This window comes from Anguilla anguilla, chromosome 16, assembly GCF_013347855.1.
Source record: "Anguilla anguilla isolate fAngAng1 chromosome 16, fAngAng1.pri, whole genome shotgun sequence".
Classification (NCBI taxonomy): Eukaryota; Metazoa; Chordata; class Actinopteri; order Anguilliformes; family Anguillidae; genus Anguilla; species Anguilla anguilla.
In genome coordinates, this window is record NC_049216.1 from 29,295,051 (window position 1) to 29,311,919 (window position 16,869).

Below are 16,869 nucleotides of genomic sequence, written 5' to 3' on the forward strand. Positions count from 1 at the left end.
TGTTTGATCATTTCATCAGTCTCCAACAGGCCTGAAAGTGCAAATGAGAGGTCACACTATGATCCCGTTATGATGACAGTTACAGCACATTCAACTGAGCCCATCGACTTGTCATGTGGCACCCCTGAAGTCACCTTCCACTAAGTGTGGGACCATAATTGGTCACTTAGGAGAGGCGTGTGTGTGTAAACTGCAGCCACTCACCAAAAGAACAGAGAAAGAGGATTCCTCACCTTTGTACAATCAACGACAGAATCGCCCCGCCAAGCGCTTCACGAGCAGGAGAGGAACTCCAAGGAGCAGTGGTCCGGTACCACCTGTTCAAACACTTTATTCTGTCTGTTCTGATTGGAGTGTAAGCGAGTGTGTAGATCCAGGATCTGAAGTCAATCTCTGTCGTCCGTGGAGAAAACAAAGGCCGCAAATGAAGCTCTGTGCAAGGCGACAGAATTTCTACAACAAAAGCATCTGAGACACAACGCAGACAGCGGGAGGAACAAGCATTATTGCCACTGGGCCAGCCGTGCATTTGACACTAAAAGTAAACAGCCATGGCACTACACTGGCTCCGATAACCAAGTGTCCATCTGCCAGAGTGATGTTTTCATCAGACAGACAGACAGACAGCACAGTACTCCGCTCTCTGAACAATCCCCTGTCCAAATTCATCTGACGAAGCGGTGCTTTCAGTCAGGGTCTGAAACCTGACATTCCAGCCGAAATACTGAAGGCAGTGATTCTGCCTCAGAAAGGGTACACTCCTGAATCGCATAAAAAAGCCAGGCAGCATCGTGAATGTGTTTACAGTAAAGGTGGGGGGGGGGGGCATTTTGACCAGTGTTTTTCCAGGCATCTTATTAACAGGGGGAGTCCACTAAAAAAAGCTATTTTCATCCATTCATACAAGAAGCAGAATTCTGGACATTTTTCTCAAGTGCATTTATTAATTTTAACAGTTTTAACATGTACGCTGAAATCATCATTGTATTCGAATCCTAATCAGACAGTTCTCAGCTTTAAAAAAAAGTCACAGAGGATGTCAGTGCACCTTAACTTAATTTTTCTCCAGTCACCTTAATAAAGCTGTGCTTGAGAATATGTCAGTAAAATATTGCATACAGTACAGTGCACATTAACATATGGCTGCCAACATATTCACAAAATCTCATGTCAACCGTAGTTCTGTGTCAACAGTGGTGACCTATCTTCAGCAAAAAAAGCAAGCAAAAAAAAGTCAAAAAGGTAGTTACAAATACTCTTCATCTGGAATGTTCTACCCATTTATTGCCATTTATCCAAACAGGGCAGCCACATTTTTTACTTTACTCCACGTGACTAATATGGGATGGAAGAAAGTTGAAATGCAGTATGGCAAAAAACAGACAACAGCGCTAAGCTTTAAATGAAAACAACCAATAACTGTGCAAAGCATGATTGTTTTTTTTTTTTTGTTTTGTTTTTTATATTCCTTAAAAATTTGGAGTCAGGCAATATTTTGTGAGGTAGTCACATCCTTCTTTCTGGCAAAGTGATTTAAAAACATACTCCAATTTAGATCTGTATTACTGCATTACAGAACTGTTCTCCCTTATTTTTTTCCAATACCTGCACTGCATAACCATAACACACGATAGCACCAGTCTGCTATCGCTTTTCAAACAAAAAAACATTAAACACTGGTGCCACATTTCCAACAGCAACTAGGCTAACATTCACATCCACACCCACATCCATTCAAGCTCGATCCCAAAGAGAGGTCAAAACCAAACGTGGCCCAGGACAGTCCAGTGAACACCTAATAATTTCAGGTAGGCATGGAGTAGAATTACAGCCAGAACATCTCCATCCTTCTAGATGTTCTTCACAGCACCTGTTCAGTCAGCTACTTTCTGAATGGAAAATGGAGACTGTGGGGGGGTTTTGAACACCTGAAGGGGTTTAAACATTGCAGAAACAATAGGACATCTTACTACCCAAACTGACCCAAAAGGAATAACTTCTACGCAGCACTGAAAGCGTCTTCCAGGTGTTCCTGCGTTTCCTGCATTTATATGGAATTTTACTCTGCAGCACATGATCACTCAGCTCTGTACTCAAGAAGCTGAACTTCCACAGAAACCTGCTAAAATAAGAACTTCCACGGAATCCCAGTGGAGCGCAGGAACAGGAAAAGGAAAAGTGCGGCAGTTACTTAGCGATGGCTGTTAGCTACGGTGATGAATCTCCCCGGGTTGCAACACCCCTCAGTGCCCTAGTTCTGACGAGATGCAAACACCGCAGACTGCACAAGACTGGGAGGGGACCTGATGACCCACTTGCCACGCTGCCTTAAGAAACTACCGGGGAACCATGACTACTCTGCGCAAAACCTGCTTTTGAGACGGTATTCACATCATCCAATATAACACTGCTGAGCGCTCGCAAAGCTGTAGCAAAACGCCACCGCCGCCGTTAGCGAGAGACCTGGGTGAACGCGAAATGTCCCAGAGGTGGCTGTTCGCCTTTGCGAAAGTGCTGGGATTATTGGAAACAGTCAAGCAGAAAACCCAAAGACAGAGAGATAAAAACAGAATATAAAAGCCGGTAAGAATCCCTTCAGTAACAGAGAGATTATGTGATCCCGTTCTGATTTTTTTTTTGCAAACGTTTGAATCCAGGAGAATATCTAAATGTAACCACTGAATTTACTGCAGTTCAGGTAACAAAAAAAAAAAAAAAAGGAATCAAAAGTTAAGTGACAGGTCTACAAAACACAGTGCTATAAAGTGATTTTCATTATTTTCTTACATTACAATAAAGCAATCGGGACAGATCAGATGACAGAGAGCTGGTTATTTTTAGGAGCTACAGCGCCTTGCAAAAGTATTCAGATCCTTGCACAATCTTCATAGTCCATTGCTTTTCAACCTTTCGTTTATCACCCTTTGCTTCACAGACTAATGCAACCTACTCCACACATCTGCAAACAGAAACAAGTGAAAACAGTACTTTCATAAAATAAATGAAAAATGGAGCCATGTTGATTGCATAATGCATTCAACCCCCGAGCTCCGGGAGCTCCAAACATCGCAGAGCGAGTTGACTGGCCTCTTTCTGTCCGACCATAAAAGCATGGTTTCAGGACAAAAACACCCATTTCGGGAGGGTCATTGGTGAAGGACTCAGGATCCCAGGAAGCACCGCTTTGCTACTAATGAAGTGGAAGCTGCATCACACCACCCAGACCCCATCTAGAAAATACTGATGTAAGCAATATGTCAGTTTCATTTTCCCTAAAAATACCTATTTGACTATTTGAGTTTTGAATAAAATATTAGATAAAAAATAAGAATTACCATCTGTAATCCAGCAAAATATGAAAACTGATGAAGCGTCTTAATACCATTGCAAGGCACTATGTAAAGTAAAGACAATGTTTTTTAATAACAGAACAGCTGGTTTTATTTTACAGGTTATTTTGTGTGGGCTTGGTATGTCCAGCCAAGCTTTTTCCCTGGGATTAATTTACATAAATATAATTCTTCAGAGAAAAAATGTGAAGCCCTAGATGCTCTGTAAAATCAATCTATTTTATCAGCCGTAGGTGGTCACATTCATGTTCTAAGTCTGGAGCGTACCCTTCAACCAGAATACAATGAGATCACCAAGCTCTGGTTGAAATGTACCACAATTTAATTGGTCTTTCAGAACAGTCACAAGGATCAGTCATATTTCATCCTTTCAGGCCATTTTAAATATATACACTTTTTATACAAAAACTCCATTGCTAAAAGCAGCAAAAAAAGAAAGTGTGATTTAGGAATAAAATCACCACACGGCACTAGAAATCCATCTCTATGACACAAAAAGCCAGTAAATTTGTTCCTGAAGATGTTCATTGGGCGGTCAACAAGGGGAACAAAACACAACTGGAACATCCCAATATGCTCGATGCACTGCTGGGCCGAAGCTCTTGTACAGGACAGTCAGATGCTCACGACACCTCAGAGAACTGCCAGAACAAGGCAGCTCCCAAGTTAAGGCAATGCAGAACATTCGTCCGTTTTAATGATGCTCACTTCAGTCATGAGGAGGGACTATTTCCGGCTACATAACCATAAAGGACGAGAAAACAAAGAGAAGTCCCCTCTTGCACTTGTTCCCGCGTTGTGGGGAGCTCTCAAACCCAAACCTCTGCTGCAGTCCCATTTGCAGGGCAAACTCTCGCCTCTGCAGGCCTGGTTCAGGAAGACAACATTCCACTGTCTCTCTCTCGTTCTGACACACCCCGCCCCCCCCTCTACAGTGCTTGCTTCTCCTGCGTGCGGGGAGCATCCTCCTGGCTGACTCCCGCCTCCTCATTCCAGTTTTTCAGGCCCTCCGGCAGGCTGGTGTCCTCCTCGAAGCTCCCGGTGCCCTCCACAAAGTCCTCGTACGTGGACTTCTCCTCGAAGGGCCGCGGACCCAGCAGCTCCAGCATGTCCGCCTTGTCCAGGACCTCCTTCTCCAGGAGCCTTTTACCCACCTGAGCACAGAGGAGGCACAGTCTCACGTGTTCATCACACTATCAGCACAGAGGAGGCACAGTCTCATGTGTTCATCACACTATCTGCACAGAGGAGGCACAGTCTCATGTGTTCATCACACTATCAGCAGACAGGAGGCACAGTCTCATGTGTTCATCACACTATCAGCAGACAGGAGGCACAGTCTCATGTGTTCATCACACTATCAGCACAGAGGAGGCACAGTCTCATGTGTTCATCACACTATCAGCACAGAGGAGGCACAGTCTCATGTGTTCATCACACTATCAGCACAGAGGAGGCACAGTCTCATGTGTTCATAACACTATGTATACAGAGGAGGCAGTAAGAGATATTTCATTCCCCTATACTTAGCCCATCTATGTAGAGGACAGAATCAACAAACTAAACACACAGTGGATCTGTGGTTCCAGACACAATCTGCTGGCCCTACTCACAATCCTGCAAAACACAATAAAGCTCATCTGATGAATTTTTCAGTGCGTGATTTCAAGGGTAAGGGTTTTGATGAGAACGCGTCAAAAGGCAATTGTGTTTGCCGAACGCACCGTCGCGCTTGATTAATCCATCCACGCAAGCTAACGTGCTGCATAAGAAGCGTCCAGCGTGACACAATCCACACAGTAATTAAATAACGTCCCGCGGTAAAGCGCGGGGGCACGCTCAGACTCCTCCGCTCACCTGCTCCACCACGTCCTTCTTCTCCAGGACGAGCGCCAGCGTCCTCTCGAAGGCGCGGTTGATGAGCGAGCGCACCTCCTCGTCGATCAGCTGGGCCGTGGCCTCGCTGTAGGGCTTCTCCATCACCATCTCGCCCTGCCTCGGCAGGTCGAAGGACACCTGGCCCACCTTGTCGCTCATCCCGAACTGCACGATCTGGGAGGGGGAGGAGACGGGGCTACTCAACAGGGGTTCAGAGGCCGGGGGGGGGCCACATCCATGAAGCACCTCAGAGGAGGAGGAGGGCTGACTTAAGATCGAATTTTAAACACAGGGACCTGTCTGTGGTTCACTTTGTCTGTGCTATTTCTGCCTGTGTGGAGGGGAGTATGTGGGAGGAGGGCTGTCAGAGAAGATCAAACAGCACCCTTCAGTACTCCAGTCCCTCCTAATGACCACAGGCGAAAGGGTCGCTCCAGACCAGCTTAAACGCAACATCCTCAATTACCTGCTTTTTTTAAGCTTCTGCCATTAAATATTCATTACAGACACAGACTGAGATCCCCGCAGAGTAAATCTATAACTGCCGTGAGGAAGCACAACCACCATCCAAATATAGAACATTACCTGAGCAGCCAATCCTGCACACGGCCGTATCTCACCCTCCTGCCTTTTCAGCTGACAGGTGCTAAATTTAAAAGGCCCGGACTGAAAAGCCCTTTCCAGGAAAGGTACAACACCGCCAACCGACGTGATTGAAGGAGCATCCTCTGGAGAATTATCGGAGGAAATTTGCACTGAGATCGGAGTGCTCATTTTTCACCGCCCGCTTTCTGACTTGGCTAAAGGACTGCGCGGGGGGGGGGGGGGGGGGGGGGACCTCAGACAGGGTGTGTGAGGAGCAGCACAGACACGGCGAGGGAGGGGGGCGGGTCAGCGGGGGGCTCGGCGGTACCTGTGCGTAGGCCGACTGCGTGACCTTCTTCAGGTCGTCCTGGGCCCCCGTGGTGATGCGGCCGAAGAAGACCTGCTCGGCCACCCGGCCCCCGAGCATCATGCACATGCGGTCGAAGAGCTGCTCGCGGCTGTACAGGTACTGCTCCTTGGGCAGGTACTGCGCGTACCCCAGGCCCTTCCCCCGAGGAATGATGGACACCTGCAGCCCAACGACAGCAACACGAGGAGGGTAAACCAGCATGCGTTACGACAGTCCTTACCGCCAACACCGCTGAATCTTCATCTCGGCCCCTCACATAAGAGAAGCAGAGCTCCCATCATAACGCCACTGCTTCTGGACACTTCCCTCTCTCCCTGAAGGCTCCCTCAGTCTAGACCTCATCCATCATCCATCCCCCCCCCCCCCCCCCCGCCATGTATTCTGACTCATGCCTTAAGGGAGGCTAGCGATGACATGTCCACGGGGACTGCAGACAGCGCCAGGCGTGACCTCACCGGACGTCGTGACGGACCAATGCTAGCTCCTCTCATGGATCCCAGGCAGTAGGATAAGCTAGGACAGTAGGAGGTGTGGGTGTGCGGGTGGGGGGACAGTGGGAGGTGTGGGAGGTGTGGGTGGGTGGTACAGTGGGAGGTGTGGGTGGGTGTGTGGGTGGGGGGACAGTGGGAGGTGTGGGGGGGTGGGGGTACAGGTCGTACAGTGGGAGGTGTGGGTGGGGGGTTGGGGGGACCGTGGGAGGTGTGGGGGGTGGGGGTACAGTGGGAGGTGTGGGTGGGTGTGTGGGTGAGGGGTACAGTGGGAGGTGTGGGTGGGGGTGTGGGCGTATGGCGGGTGGTGTGGGTGGGGGCACAGTGGGTGGTATGGGTGAGGGTGGGTGGGGGCGCTGCACCTTGAGCAGGGGATCGGCGTGCTCCAGGAACCAGCCCGTGACGGCGTGGCCGGCCTCGTGGTACGCCACCGTCTTCTTCTCCGCGGGCTGGAGGACCTGCGTCTTCTTCTCCAAGCCTGGGGGCGGCGACAGAGAGCGCCGTGAGCGAAACCGCCGCGTCCGCTCGGCTCAAGGCCACGAGGCCGCGCCGCGCCGCTGCGTGCTCACCATGCCAACGGCGGGAGCTCACCTGACCAGACTACACCCCGCTCACTTTCTCCGCTCTTCTTTTACAAAAACCCACCTTTTACCGCCATTAATATTTCAGCGGCGTTTCAATAATTTAACGTGTTGACGAAGCAACATTAAAGTTAACCAGCGCTTTCCAGAGAATAAATGAAGCATCAACGACAAAGGAGAAAGGTCAGTCCAAGGCCACACAGGGTGATACATGCAGCAGAGCGACGCTCATTAAAACACGCTACTAGCACGTCTCATTCAGACGCCACACACGTTAATGCACACATTAGCATACAAGCGTGCGCCTTAGCTGCCAAACCCTATTGGCCTAAACTGCAGAGCGTGAACTGAGTATTATTAGATGGGATTTAGCTCAATACTATTCCTTAATCACAGAAACGTCCACAGACCTTTAAACTAATGTAACTAATTGCAGTGAGTGAAGTCTCTTTTCCCTGATCAGAGGCATGATGGGTCCCAGTCTCCTAGCAGATTCAGTAGAACAGTTTGATCGTGATTTTTCATTCTGAGTGACCTGCCTCGCGCTGGAGTTTTTAAGATACACCGCAGACCGAAATCAATTTTTAAAAACAGATAAATCCAAAAAGCGAAACATTTCTTTCGGGATGCTTTTTTCTTCTTCATTTTGAGGGCGTGGTCAATTGCAGCGGAATACTGCAGGGTCCTGGGTCCGAGCCCCGCCTCCTCCCCCCCAACCCCCACGCGAACAGGAAGCGCCCTGTTCGGCCGAGATGAAGGCGGCATCTGCAGCAGCAGGGACGCAGGGAACGGCGGGCTCTTACCTCCGATGACTCGCTCGATGGCCTGCTCGAAGTGCTTGGCGTTAATGCTCGCGTTGAGATGCCGGGCGGCGATGAGCGCGGCCTCGTTGCAGACGTTAGCGATATCCGCTCCTGCGGGGGGAACGAAGGGGGGGAAACGATGAGCAATCATCCCACGCCTCGGTGAGGGTCAGAGGTGCAGCAGCCAATCAATTCCGCATGAGAGAATGGGTGGGGCCTGCGCAGTGTGCACAGGGGGATATCTTTAAATATTAACCGAACTGTCTTTTATTCTCCCCGGGGTGTCTCCTGGACATGCGATCACATGACTAAATCCGATGCCTGCGGCTCACCGCTTTCCCCTCCCGAGGGAACCCCACTCACCGGTGAAGCCGGGGGTGAGGGCTGCCAGTTTTCGGGCGAGCGCGTCTCCGTCGACACTGGCATGCAGCTTCAGGGGACGCAGGTGGACCTTGAAGATGGAGGCTCTGCCCTTGATGTCCGGAGGGCCTGTGTGAGGTAATTTGGACACAATTCCTGCATGTGCAGAGACCGCCCACTCTCACCACTAACTCTGACAATATGAACCTTGTATTTATTGAAGCACTTCATGATCCATCTTCCATGACTGACAGAGGAACACAGTCAGCAACAAAGAGATTTAGTTAAAGAAAATTCCTAAGGTTGAACAACATTCATGTGGCCAAGATACAACCTGCAAACTCAGACATTTCATGCCAGTGAAATCTTTATAGAGAAGAAATTAATTTAATGAGGGACTGTCATAGCCTAGTGGGGTTGCTACTTTCACTTCATCTGAAATTAATCTTCTTTCAATAAATTTCCAGGTGGGTCAATATTAAACCCTCTTTTAAGAAAAGCAAATTACAAACATGACCCTGATACCCGTCTGAAGACCAGAAACAGCAACATTCACACACCATCTACGTTATGACCTAGCCCAGTAATCCCTTAATATTTCTATCTGAAGACAGTGGCACTCTGTGCTTAAGCAGGGAATCTAATTTTATTCCCTCACTTCCACTCGTTTTCAGGAACAGGAGAGATTACAGAGCCACAGAGAGGATATCAAAAACACACTAAGACCATCACAGCACCAATCCTGAGTACTGCAAGGTGGCTTTTACCTATGTAGATCTGTCTGTCAAACCGGCCGGGCCTCATCAGGGCTGGGTCCAGGATGTCAGGCCTGTTGGTTCCAGCCAGGACGACCACATTAGTGCTGGTGTTGAACCCTGGAAGAAAACCGGAATCAGCTCCAGGGTCAAGGGAAACAATTACAGGACAATGCGCACTGTCAGCACCTTCCGCGCATTCAGTGGAACTGTTACTTACGTGTACAATTTTGCTTTCTAGAAATGTATTTTAAAATACAGAGTATATCGCCACACTACGTGCACAACTTTGAGCATTTATATGGGGTTCCTAATAAATATTGAGTGTCAAAAATGGCAGCAGCAGCAGGGAGTTTTTCCTTGCCATTGTTGCCATAGGCTTGCTCCTGTAGGGGTTCAGGTCAGGCTTGTCTGTGAAGCGTACTGCGACAATTGTTTGTGGAATGCGCTATATAAATAAATTTAGACTGATTTTTGATTGATTGACAGCCGAACTGCTTTTTTCGGCCTGAGCAGGACGCACCGTCCATCTCCACCAGCAGCTGGTTGAGGGTGTTCTCCTGCTCGCTCTGACCCCCGAAGTTGCCCCTGCCCCGCTTTCTGCCCACCGCGTCGATCTCGTCGATGAAGAGGATGCAGGGAGCGTTCTTCCGAGCCATGGCAAACATGTCCCTCACCTGCAAGGGAACACAAGTCAGGGAACAGACCAACTGACACCCTAGCTGGGTCCTGCCCAGAAGCCACGCCCGTACAGCATCCACACCGCCTCAGAAGCCACCAGGCAGCACAGCTGCAATGAGGGAGCAGTAACTGCACTCACAGACCATGCTCAAACAAGGGCTCCCTGCTGCCAGTTAGCACAAAAGGACACAGGCTGGCCTCAACCCCATCACATTCCCCAGTGGCTGACCGCTAGTTCACAGCATGCAGTGTGCAGATTCACACCATTCCATTATGTGTGTGGAAGATGAAATTGCTTTTAAAGACTGCCTTCTTTAAAAGGGCTAGTCATAAGGGCTAAATTTCTGCTATTCCAAATTTTTATATGTCAGAAATGGTAACAGGCTAAAATACATGAGTTTCCATCCACTCTGGGTGTGTTTTTGCAAGAGGAACTTGTAACTAATGAGATAAACTAATGAGGACGGAGTGTGGCACAGTGGGTAAGGAACCTGTGTTCCTGTGTAACCGAAAGGTCGCAGGTTCGATTCCCGGGTTAGGACACTGCCGTTGTACCCTTGAGCAAGGTACTTAACCTGCATTGCTTCAGTATATATCCAGCTGTATAAATGGATACAATGTAAAGTGCTATGTAAAAAAAAAAAGTTGTGTAAGTCGCTCTGGATAAGAGCGTCTGCTAAATGCCTGTAATGTAATAAAGAAAATTCATCCTGGTTCTCCTCTTCTGAAGGTCAGTATTGTGTCATTTTTCAGTGCCAAGAACTTTCACCCTTAGGAGTGGTATATAACTGATGTGGTCACCTGAGTTTGGTGAGCTTGCCTTGTTAAAAGTTCAGTTCCTTGACGGCCGTTGGAATAAAAATTGCTAGATTTGTCAAAGAATCATCTCCCGGACCTGGTTATAGCGTCTCGACAATCCTATCATCAGCATAATGCTGATCAGCTCAGGCAGATTATATAAAGGCCTCTTGGCCTGGTAACTGCTCTAAATCGATTAGTGCATTTAATTTGTGCGGTACAGATGAGACAGAATTCTGTTTCTAATAGAACCACTAACTTGATTTGTGGTCTTTTTTTCTCTACTGCAGCACCATCTAGTGGTCAAAAGCATGTAATTTTCCATTTAAAAGAACTGCAATTCAACCCTGACTAAGCATTATTCCCGAGCATTTATTTACATGGCTGCCCCACAGCCCTTCACATGTCTGGAAGTACAACATATATTTATGTACTTGAGAAAAGTATTAATATCTATACAAAGGACAGGCTCAAAAGGACACAACATTGTTTAAGCATAATCTTTTCCATTATGCCTTCCTTATGTCTGATGCAGTGAACACGGTGTGTACGCAAGTAATTTCCTATTTTTTCCAAGTTATAAATACCACAATTTGTAAAGATTCCCTGATGTAAAAATTGCATACTGAGCTTCAGGAATGTGTACAGGTTCTGTCCAAACGAAATGTCATTATTACCTCCCATTTTATATTTTACAGTCAGATCTCAGGCATTTAGCAGACACAGAGCATACATTCCATACACACAGTACATGTACACAGCTGCATATTTACTGAAGCAGTTCAGGTTAAGTGCCTCGCTCACCTGGGAACAGAACCTACGACTTCAGAGCTACAAGCACAGCTCTCTAACGGTCGTAAGTGTGTTAAACTGCCATTCTGTTTTACAAACGACTAGTTATATCTGTACACCCAGGAAAGATCTTGAAGTAATACAGTACCCTGAAGAAAACAGTAATAAACACGTCCATTATTCTCACGGAGGGGTAGAGGACTCACTCACCCGGGCAGGTCCCACGCCCACAAACATTTCCAGGAACTCGGAGCCGTTGACGGTGATGAAGGGCACGTTGGCCTCCCCAGCGGTGGCCTTCGCCAGCAGAGTTTTTCCTGTCCCGGGGGGCCCCGACAGCACGGCTCCCTGGAGGTTCATAGAGGATTACAAACGCGTATACAAATTACGACTTCCCTCTCATACTCTGCGCATACATGTGACGCTAAATTCAATGCTAAGTGGCCATTAGAGTGCACACACAGACATTTATACAGGTTTATACACAGATGGAGGACATCAAATACTCACACCACTAATCACTGAATGATTTTCTAGTCATGGAAAATCCCAATGACAGAACCAGCAGTGTATGTTGCGCGGAACAGCTTGATTTCATACAGGTGATATTACCTTGGGAATTTTGGCACCCAGGTCCTGGTACTGTTTGGGGTTCTTCAGGAAATTGACAAACTCCAGGATCTCCAGCTTAGCCTCCTCACATCCAGCCACATCCTTGAACTTGACGCTAATGTTGTCCTTCATCATTTTGGCTGTGGATTCACTCATGCTGAAGAGCCCGCCCCCTCTTCCACCACCTCCTCCTGCCATTGGTCCCCGTCGCAGTGTGAAGAGCAAGAAGCCAATCAGTAGCAGGGTAGGAATCATGCTCATCATGAATGACCTGCGGAAAGAAAATTGGGGGAAATAGCTGGTCTCAAGTTTTGGCCTCTGGACCATTTCACTGCTCTTTCTCCAGATGGTTTGTTCAGAGTGTAAGATGTAGGGCCATAAACTTGTCTTACATGGCTGCTTTATGGTTTTTTAGTTCTTATAAACTAGCAGCCCACAGCTCCTGAAAAACGCAGCTCATACTGAGTGACAGAGGTAATTAAATCAGAGGAGATGCCTGTCTTATGCGCTCACCCATCGCTCTCAGTGCTGTACACCACAGCCACCCTGTGAGACGGCTCCATGCCCATCTCCTGCTGCGCAGCCTCCAGATTCCGCTCAAATGTGTCCACGCTGCCGATGTTGAACCAGACATAGCTCTGAAACAGACACAGCAGACACTGAGTATGCGCACCACACACAGCTCTGAAACAGACACAGCAGACACTGAGTATATCTCTAGCACAATGTAGAACCATACACAGCTCTGAAACAGACACAGCAGACACTGAGTATATCTCTAGCACAATTCAGAACCATACACAGCTCTGAAACAGACACAGCAGACACTGAGTATGCGCACCACACACAGCTCTGAAACAGACACAGCAGACACTGAGTATCTCAAGCACAACGTCGGCAAGATATCAGCCTTTTACTATTTTTCAGTCTATTCAACTATTTTTCAGTTTAGGGTGCTATTTCTACACTACCCCTCAAAATAAAATGGGCAGTACCAACGAGAGTTCATGTAATCTCTAAGATCATCAAAAAAAATACATTTTAACGATCAAGCAGTACATCCTATATAAAAAGGAGAAAAACTTCATGTAAACTTTGCAGTTCCCTACACACATGTATAGTCCACCACTGACTTACACCTAGCTCCTAGCAGAAAGAGTACAACTCCTTAATGGGAATGAGACACTGGTAAACCCATATGAAATACACCATGATCAACCATACCATGTAAAAAATGTAGACAATGCACTTCACCAAGTCTATCTAAGTCAGGTCTAAATGGTACATAATCTCTTACCACATCTGATGTGTTCGCTGCACGCACTGGAATGACTCGCACAAACTGTTTGTTGACAACTTCAAGGCGGTCGACCTGGACAGGGACCACACAAAGGAAATGACAGACATTTTAATCAAACATGAGACTTAAAAACCCATCTCTTGTGATTACTTTAAAATCTAAACAAAAATGGTGATTATGGAGCAGAACTACTCATGTTTATATAATTTTTTTAAAAGCAGGCAGCAACGGAAGTTGAAGCAACAAGAGCTTTTACTTGGACTACTATTTGGTGCCATGTTTCTTGTAATCTCAATAAAGAAAGCAAGTACAAGACCTTAAATGCAACAGTTTTTTATTTTTATTTTTTATATTGCTGCTGCTAGTAAAGACTTCTACTAAACAATATATGCATCTCCGCTCTTACCAGTCCTCTACCAAGGTAGTGATGTACAAAGTCCTTCCAGGTGATCTCTCTTCCAGTGTCTCTGAAGTAGAAGTACATGAACGTAGAGAACAGACCCCCAGCTGCAACTGCCAGGTACCGGAAATCCTTCTCATCCCAGGGAAGGTCGCCCTAGGAGACGCACAAGGTAGGAAATCAGTTTCTATGCACTTTCATTGACATTTTAAAGTTTAAATAAGCCATAAGTCAAACGTTCACGTTCTGTGGGTATGGAATCTGTTTGGTTTTCCTTCTACCTGTCAACAACAAAGCAGCTGTTTCACTGGATAAGCCCCAGTCATTCCTCTCAGGTTAACCAAGTTATAAATACTACCTGCAGCACTACGATGAGAAGTGCATTCCACTGACTTAAGCCTGTTCCTAACAATTTATTTTAACCTTTCCAGTTTTTTTTAATTTCCAAAAAGAGAAAGGGAAAGCAATATTATTACACAAGGGGAAAGTACCTCATTCAGCAACAGAAAACATATAATGTGCCTTCAATTCTATAGAATGCATATTAGAGTTCAGGCAAAGCCACAGTGCAATCGCACAGACCTTTTGCAGTCGTGTCCACCAGTTTGCATCCTCCTTCTTCCCACCTTTCTTCCCTCCTCCTCCTCCTCCTCCTCCTCCACCTCCACCTCCTCCACCTGGCCCCCCTCCATTGCCACGCGACTCAGCCTTCACCTCTGCCAAACATAAACAAGTTAGTAATGAGAAATGATAACTATCAAACACATAGGCTAAGCCCTCATCATAGTATGTGGTGCCAAAGTGCCATGGTAACCCTTACCTTTTGGCTCTCCAGTTGATTTGTTGACCCCAGGCGCATTTTCACTCTTTGGAAAAAACTTTTCAAACCCTACACCAATTCAGGCACAAATTACAGGTATAAAATAAATATACAAAATAAAATTATACAAAAAACAACCGCCATATAAATGTTAAAGTCTTTCACTAATCAGCTGCATTCATCCTATGCTATGAAACATGCACACGTCAAAGAAGCGGTTACGACCCCAGTCAACAAGACGGTGATATTATCGGTTAATAGCAATTACCTTTAGGCGGCTTGTTTGAGGAAAGTAGACGATGAGTCAAGCGCACGTTTTCATGTGATCCCAAATACTTGATTCGATGTAGTGCAAAGTCCTGGTGGGAGAAATGCATTTAGGTTGTTGGTATCAAGACCCTGCAACTTGTGACGCATAATCAGGTATGTTATAGTTAGCCAGCTACCCACAGGTTTTCTAGCTATCAAGTTCTAACTTAATTATCATACATGCTCTACATAGATAGTTGGCTAGACAGCCATATTGTACCACTATGTAGACTAGCCATGAAGTTTAAAATCCTGGACCTTTTGACTAGCGCTATAACCAAAGTTTATTCTTGATAGCAAATATGTTCTGAAATGTGTAAACTTGTCGCTAATTATACCAGCTCCAATCTTACTTTTATTAAATTCCATGGGCTGAAGCTACCTTAACGGATGCTAGGCACTATCTTGCAGTACAAACTCAAGGCAAGTTAGGTAGCATGGTTGTTCCTGAACAAGATCTGTCATTGCATTGCATCACTTGATTCTTAGTTGAGACCAAGTCACATGTACAGTAATTCTACAGAACAATATTAGAAGCAACCAAAGTGAATTATATTCTTTAGCTAACCATCATTAACGTTAATGCTAATCGGATTCATTATCGGACACCACAAACACCAACTCTCAAACACAATGCCAATTTAGCTTAACTACTGTATCTAAAGTTTAGCCAACATCATACTGACGTTACCAAATGAAGTTACTATCGTGCCATTTACAAACCTGTCAGTTGTGCAACAGCAAGTAGCTAACGTTAACTCGGCTACTCGCTGAATTAACTGGATTAGACTACCTAGCTATACCTACATCAGCTAGCTGTAGCTAGCCATCTTAGGTTATGTTACTACACTTTGGCACAGTGCAGTAACATTAAGTTAGACCAAGTACTTTTTACACACGCTATAGTAGTTCAGCGCCATATCGACTCGGTAGCCATCCAGCGAAATTGTTGTCCATCAAGTTCTAACTAGATGAATAACGAACTATCATTAGCTAGCATCATGTATAAAAACGCTACATGCTAAACAAACTTACTCCTGTAGCCGCGCCACGATAGCCCGTCATTAAAAATGTCCGGGCTGCCATCACGGAATATCTGGTACCCCATGCCCTCAACCCAACCCTGAAGGGTCCAGTAGAAGCGGAGAGCAACCCCATTATGTAAGCCATCGTCCCAACACCACTTGCCCCTACCACCCCCGAGTCTGTCGTTAGTGGCTAGCTAGATGACTAGCTAGCAGTGTGGAAACCATCTGCACGTCCAACAGCTGCAAATACAATGTCACTGTAGTTCAGAAAGAAGTAATGACGAAGACCTGCGTAATGCCTGACACAAAAACCAAAACAAATCTAAATATATATTCGTTATCCACCGTGCCAATCAATTTGAAAGTGCATGGCATTTGAGTACCACGTATATATTGTGATACATTAAGAATTTATTCAAATAATCTATTATGAACGCATTTTTGTGATCAAGCACACACAAGATGACTATGGGTCCTTACATTAATTTAGGACCACAGCGGTCACCAATCACCATAGAGTTCTGTATCATTCTTACATCAGGCATTGGTTCTTATGAAACCTTTTGACCATGCTTTTAAATAATCTTCTCCGAAATGTACACGGATACTTACGATTTCGTTTCGATTTGTGAGGGAATTTAATCACAAATGTTACCGTTGCGCACTTCCACATTAAATATGTGACTGTTTTTAGCAAGCTGCTATCCAGTGAACGGACCACAAACTAAAGCGTTCGTCTAGGTACCTTGCTGTAAAGGAGATTTTTGAAAAAAAAAAAGTAATTTAACTGAAAGATATCTTTAAGCAAGGAAAAGGACCCAATACTCGATTTGTGGTCACAAAAATTAAATTCAAGTCGCATCTAGCACATACGAACAATATACTTTATCTTTGTGCTGGAGTTAGCTAGTTATGACTTTACTTGGCCAGTAGATGGGTATCTTGAGTGGTGTGAGGAT

General features: G+C 46.1%; 1 protein-coding gene across 1 annotated transcript; it reads right to left on the reverse strand.

Annotated features, from left to right (window-relative positions):
• Positions 1–1,427: 1,427 nt before the first annotated feature.
• si:ch1073-174d20.2 (AFG3-like protein 1) lies at positions 1,428–16,172 on the reverse strand. Its single transcript, XM_035396103.1, has 17 exons — positions 15,918–16,172; positions 14,842–14,932; positions 14,574–14,642; positions 14,336–14,469; positions 13,760–13,909; positions 13,351–13,425; positions 12,567–12,691; positions 12,054–12,324; positions 11,652–11,789; positions 9,694–9,847; positions 9,183–9,290; positions 8,419–8,544; positions 8,056–8,166; positions 7,034–7,149; positions 6,142–6,342; positions 5,208–5,402; positions 1,428–4,504 (listed from the first exon to the last, which is right to left on the reverse strand). Exons 1-17 carry the CDS (start codon positions 16,050–16,052, stop codon positions 4,280–4,282), a joined length of 2,424 nt encoding a protein of 807 aa, XP_035251994.1. The 5' UTR covers positions 16,053–16,172; the 3' UTR covers positions 1,428–4,279.
• Between the last annotated feature and the right edge of the window lie 697 nt (positions 16,173–16,869).

Coding starts and splice junctions, on each gene's coding strand:
- si:ch1073-174d20.2 (XM_035396103.1), bottom strand. CDS start 16,052: ATGGCTTACATAATGGGGTTGCTCTCCGCTTCTACTGGACCCTTCAGG. Junction 14,643..14,841: donor CTCAAACAAGCCGCCTAAAG/GTAATTGCTATT, acceptor GAATTGGTGTAG/GGTTTGAAAAGTTTTTTCCA. Junction 8,545..9,182: donor TGACAGACAGATCTACATAG/GTAAAAGCCACC, acceptor TACCTCACACAG/GCCCTCCGGACATCAAGGGC.